The sequence below is a fragment of the Helicoverpa armigera genome, chromosome 25 (assembly GCF_030705265.1).
Source record: "Helicoverpa armigera isolate CAAS_96S chromosome 25, ASM3070526v1, whole genome shotgun sequence".
Lineage (NCBI taxonomy): Eukaryota > Metazoa > Arthropoda > Insecta > Lepidoptera > Noctuidae > Helicoverpa > Helicoverpa armigera.
Window position 1 is genome coordinate 2,353,743 of NC_087144.1, and position 6,285 is coordinate 2,360,027.

At 34.8% G+C, this 6,285-nt stretch overlaps 1 protein-coding gene across 1 annotated transcript in view; it reads right to left on the reverse strand.

Annotated features, from left to right (window-relative positions):
- The window catches only part of LOC110376605 (uncharacterized peptidase C1-like protein F26E4.3), a 58,175-nt gene extending 54,194 nt beyond the window's left edge, over positions 1–3,981 (reverse strand). Inside the window, exon 1 of the mRNA XM_021335152.3 lies at positions 3,667–3,981. Within this exon, the coding sequence (XP_021190827.3) occupies positions 3,667–3,677 (11 nt within the window). The 5' untranslated portion in view covers positions 3,678–3,981. The remainder of the gene's footprint in view (positions 1–3,666) is intronic.
- Between the last annotated feature and the right edge of the window lie 2,304 nt (positions 3,982–6,285).

Here is a 6,285-nt window from a genome sequence, read left to right on the forward strand (position 1 = left end):
AAAGGATCTATTTAGACAGCTCATTTTATTGGGGAACACTATAGGATACATTTTATCCAGGCGCGCGTTTTTTATTTTCATAAGGTGTGGCTAAAACCAGAAGCGTTAAGTTGAAGATCAGATATTGCAACAAAAAAAAGGTGTCTCCAACCATCTTATCTTATCAAGGAAAAAATGCTCATAGTAGAAACATATTTTTACACATACATACATTCAAAACAGAGGATTATTAGCATAAAGCCAAGGTAGGTTACCCAACATATGTTGTAAACACCTATTGTTATGAAGATTTTCGTTGTGCTGAAAATATAATAATGCCAGTTTAAGTGGTGTTTAATTTTGGTTTTAAGACGTGTCAAATAAATATTCATCATAACATTGGATATTAGTTATTCCATGCGGTTCCTCCCGAGTCTTGGAAATGATTGGTGAAGCCCTTGTTTTTTCTTAGGCTTCAGGCTATCTCCATGCCAAATTTCAATTAAATTAATGCAGCTCTGAATTGGACAAAGTGTTTTTTTGTGTTTTCGGTTATTTGTATATTTGTAATTTAATTATAATTATATTGTAATGGATAGCTGCTTTGGGAAGTTTGTTCTTCACCGCTTCTGCTGCTTCCCAGCCATAGATTTAGGAAGTGGGGAAAGGAGGACGTTTTAGGGGTTCTGTCCTTTTGTAATTTTAAAAACTAGCCTAGTTTTAATAAACGAGTTTGACTTTGAAAGCTGAACAGACAGAGTTATGTATTTTTAAGATGACTAAGGATTAGTAAATATTAAATTAAAGAATTCATTTTATTTTATGTTAGCTTGTTTGTTATGTTAATTTTGATTTAACATAAGCAGACGAGGTTTTTGACCTGGCTTGACATACAGGAGACGAAACATGACAGTTAGTGACAAAATTTTAATGATTTTAGTAATAGATGTCAATAATATAAAAGTATATTTAATTTACTCCATTAAGCACAAAATTCCACTAGTCATTTATACTAATATAATAAAGAGGAATCATCTTTGTTTAACTGTCTTTTTTTTAATTTTTTCACATTTTTTAGAATGCTATTTTTCCCTAGTAACATAGGTTATATATGATTATCTATTCAGGCATGGGCAGTAGTTCTTTCGGGACGCGGTAGTAGTTCACACATGATGATGATGATGATGATCTCCTACTAGCCGATTATCAGCCAAGGCTGTTCTCATAAAAGGAGATTAGACTATTCCGCAGGACATAATATAGTACACAGGCATTTGCGCGGACACAGGTGCAATCACTATTCTATCACTCTCATATTCCGATAGTAAGGTAAACCGACACGACCGGAGAGAGATCAGGCTCAGGACCGACATGTAATTGCTCTCCGATTAGGGCTGCCATCTTGAATTTCGCCAAACCCGGACAAACATTTAAAAAACCCGGACATTTGGCGTAAATCGCATTTTTTCCCCGAACGAGTACGATTTCTTTTTTAACAAAATAATACCTAATTTGTAATCTATTTACTATTAACATATACTTAAATTCAATGAGGTGCTTCCTTACATGAAAAGTGTCCGGGTTTTCCCCGGACACTTCTTGAAACCCCGCCCGGACGGCCCCCGGACGGCCTCCAAACGAGGACAAATCCGGAGAAACCCGGACGGATGGCAGCCCTATCTCCGATGCTCTTATTTTTTCAGTTTTTGTTTGTAACAAGTTCGTGCATATTTCGTATTTTGTCCACCACATATTGAATGACGTCTATTTTTTTCTATGACGATATTAACTTAAAACGACACAATAAGATCTATAACTTTTCCGGTTTAGAAGTCCGGTTGACTCCAATAACGCACAAAAACCGGTTAAATTTTGAAATATAACACGTATTATGTTTATTTTTGTTATACTAAGATTATAAAATCAGGGATATAAAAGTTAAGGATATCTGCTGTATAAAATAGTGTTAAACGTACATATAGGTCGTGTCTGGGGCACCTAATGGTGGTGACAAGACTAGAATATTATAAATGCGCTATATAAATTCTTTTACGCTGAAACTACTGAACTGATTTCAATGAATGATACGTATATCTAGTCTAGCCTACGAAGGGTCCAGGTTATTTTTATTTCTAGAAGCAAGTTGTATGTACTCCGTAGATAGTTCATGGAGGCAGTACCTGTCTATATCGGGTGAGTCGTTCACAATCACATTAAAATGATAGTTGTATTTGAATCTACATAATCTTGGACGTTCTTTTCATAGAAAAATCACTGTCAATACAGATTTAAATTGATGTGGTTACCTTACCTAGTGATAAAAAAACTATGGGCTAAAATAATCTCAGTAGATAACGGAATACCTATCAGATAACTCTAGGCGCCACTCTACGTGTAGAGGTTTCTATTTCCGCTAAGATATTTACTACCATAGATAAAAAAATGATTTCAAGGACAGGAAAAGGTGTTATGTTCAGAAGTGTTTCTCTATGAAACTTCCTGCAATTTGAGACGTTGTTGATGGTAAGGTGAAACCCACTACGGACAGAGATTTTTTTGTTGCCCGACAGTAAGACAGAGGTGTAGTTTTATCGGCACGGATAATGAGCTCTGGGCGGAAGAGTGGGGATCGCTTTGCGCACTGTATACTTATGGCAATGAACCAATAAATCACTTCTGCGCAGGTGAAGATCAGGGCTCAATATCCTTGCCGATGATTATATCAGTATGGACACAGAATCAAGATGTAGAATGGTGAAGCGCAGGGCGCGAACCTATTTTAAATCTATGGGTGAAGGTTTGAATTAATGTCTGCGAGAGCTTTAGTCAAGTCTTTCAGTCACTTCCAGGTCAGGTAAATTAGAGTCTATTGGAATTTGGGAGCTTTGTAAAAGTTTCTAAATGGGACTTGGAATTAAAAATTAGCAATGGTAGAATGCTGGAGTGAAGACCACGGACTAGCAAGCGCAGCGTAGGACGTCCACCAACAAGGTGGACAGACGATCTTATAATGGTTGCCGGAAGACGCTGGATGCAGGTCGCTTCCAACAGGTATCTGTGGAGATCTAAGGGGCAGACCTATGTTCAGCAGTGGACGTCCTATGGCTGAGATGATGATGATGATGAAAGGTAAAATGCTTAAGTTTGAAAGTCACCAGTATTTTTGAAAGACTTAAGTTTTTTTTTAATTGGACATGCTACTAGGAACTACTGGAGACACAGACGGTTATTATTGTTCTTCGTCTTTATATTGTTATTATACATTTCGCGATACGATAAATAAATCGCAACTAATCCGCTATGGATTCGACGCGCATTTTTTAGATTTTATCGTTATGAATAAATTTTGATAACGTCTGTATAATATTTTATCGAAACATAAGTACCTAACCTTCGTGTTTTTATTTTTGTTTTTCCTTTAATTGTGACTTTTGTATCTACTGAGACGTGTAGCTGTGAACTGGTTGCAAAACGACTGACAAGTAGATTTTTTTACAACTTCAAGTTTGTCTCTGGATTTTTTGTATTTCTTCCACATGTCTTCTGATCTTTACAATGTTTTATTTGCTGAGTATAACATGGTCATTAAAAATCAAAGCACGTTACAACAATTACACAGTTATTAATGTTATTTAAAACAAAGTGTCGCCAGAATAAATTAAACTAAACACGGAAAATAATACTCACGTATAAGCCATGGCTCCTTAACACTAACACAGCCTTAGAGACCAAAAATAAAATAAAAATGCAAATATCCTCCTTAGTCCTCAAAAAACACAGGTCCAACTAAAACAATAAAAAACTTAATAAAAAAAATCAACTGCCCATTTTGTTCTAATTTCGAATTTTAAAAGCACAGAATTTTGTTTAAAATTGTCAATGGAACGAAGTCACTTTTGAATTTAGAATTCGCGCGGGAAATGAGAGCGCGGTTCGCCGTCTGTTGTTTTCGTCGTCGCGATCGCGCTCGACGACTGCCGTAAGTCAACTAGTCTTGGCGCCAACTACCACCTGATTTTAAATGGCGGTTGATATAATATCAATGCATAACCATGTATCACACTATATTTATGGACGAGAATTTTTATTCGTTGTTTCAAAATTAATGGGTAAAAGAAATGTGTTTATAGATATGAGTAAGAATCCCTCGCGCTTTCTTTTGGATAGTTGCGAGCGGGAAAGCAATGACAGCTAATTTGACACTTGAAACTGATTGACAGATAATATATTTCGGGGAAGGAGTTTGTTTACATAGAGTTCGGATGCAAATATAAGGCAATAGGTACTAAGAAGTGTTAAGGAAGGCGTAAGCCACTTGCCAAACTGAAATCTACATTACTCGACAGTCAGATGGCAAGAAGACCAATAGCTAGATAAGTACATATGTGTGCCATAGAAAAGCACCCAATTAATTATTATTTTAAATGTTTCTGACGTTTCCGTGTGTTACTTATTTGAAACTGAAGACTAAGATCTAAAAAGATAAAAAAGGCAATTTTATAATTAAGTATTAGATTTCTTTATTTACACAAACTTAAATACGAATATTTACAAACATACAATTACTTATAATTTCAGAAGTATCTAAGTTAAATCTTCATAAACTATATATTTTTTATACATAGTTATATTTTTTCCTTTTTCAGATGTAAATAGTTTAAATATGTAATGTAGCCTCATGTAGATCATGCCTATTTAGAATAGGGAAAAACTAAATAAATCCGTACTCAGGCGTTTAGGCTAAAACATATAATATTTAATTACTTATTGATAATTCTATAGTGACCTATTTAACCACGGACAAAACAATTATAACTAATTTAATGAATAATATACCCATTAATGATTTTCTTGGAATAATTTATTTTATGCATTTTATTGAACAAACAGACTACGCCAGATCTATTTGTATTCCAAATATATAATAATTAACTGTTATTTATTTAAATAAGAAATAAATCAATTAAATATTTGAGTCATTTGTTTTTTATAGCACAGAAATAATGTCATATTCTAAATAAATGTCTGAAATTAATAATCTAAGCTGTATTATTTTGTTATTGGATTAAATTAAAAGCTACCTTATAAATAACAATGTAAAAATTAAATGTTTATTTCCAAAAAAATATATAAGTACCTTCAGTTTGCAATATTAACACTGGCCCCCCAAACTAGGCAAGTCGGAATCTTGGGTACCAATTAAGAGGGTTTACCAAAGATCATACAGTCACATACAGCACAGTACATCTACATAGCAAGATGACTTATAGCTAGCTAACTAGCTAAGCTAATATAAAGTAACGGTTCAAGTTTAAGTGATACCCATTTTATTTTTACAAGGAGCAACTGCCTATCTGACCTCCTCAACTCAGTTACCCAGGTATCCGGATATCCCAATAGGTATCCCTAGGTAAAACTGGTTGTCAGACTTAAAGGCTACCCAATATATTCTTAGAAAACTTAGAAAAGTTGCATCGGTACCTGGAATCGATCCCACACTTGGGACATATAACTATACTTAAGAGGTTGGTTCTTTACCGATTTTACATTCAAAATAAGTCGTGGTGTAGCAATCTTCTATAAAAATCACAATATTCAACATTAAAAAAGCTTAGCATTAATCATCATTATTCTTACTTGCTGAACCACTTACAAAGTAAACGTTATGAATGAAATATCTACGCAAATAGACGAACTGAATTGAGTCATTCATTTGTTACGTCATTGTATGTTTATATTCTAGCAATTTTATAGTCGTGGTGGATTAGTGGGTAAAGAACCAATCTCTCATGTATGAGAGTGGGTTCGATTCCTGGTCAGGCATATACTTTTTCTAAGTTTATGTACTTCCTAATCCTTGTAATCCTTGGACACCAATAAACGTGTTTCAGAGGGCACGGTAAACTGTAAGCCCCGGCAGTCATTGGAAAGTTTTGGCAGTCGTTACGGGTAGTCAGAAGTCAGTAAGTCTGACAACCAGTCTTACCTAGTAGTATTGGTTGCTCGGCCAACTGGGTTGAGGGGGTTAGAAGTCAGCAGATATGCAATCGCTCCTTATAAAGCACAAGGATCTACTCATCTGAATCCGTTTAGACTGAAAGCCAACCCCAACATAGCTGGGAAAAGGCTATGCAGATGCACAAATGTATTCATTCTAGCATTTTGTAAATATCGGGTTTTGACGTAAATGTCATATTTAAGTCAAAGTGTTTTTTACTCATTTAATCGTAAACTTAAAAAGTCATCGACGCAAGAGTTCGCGATCAAGCGTCAGTATTTTTGGAAACTGGTTTATTAATTTATTAT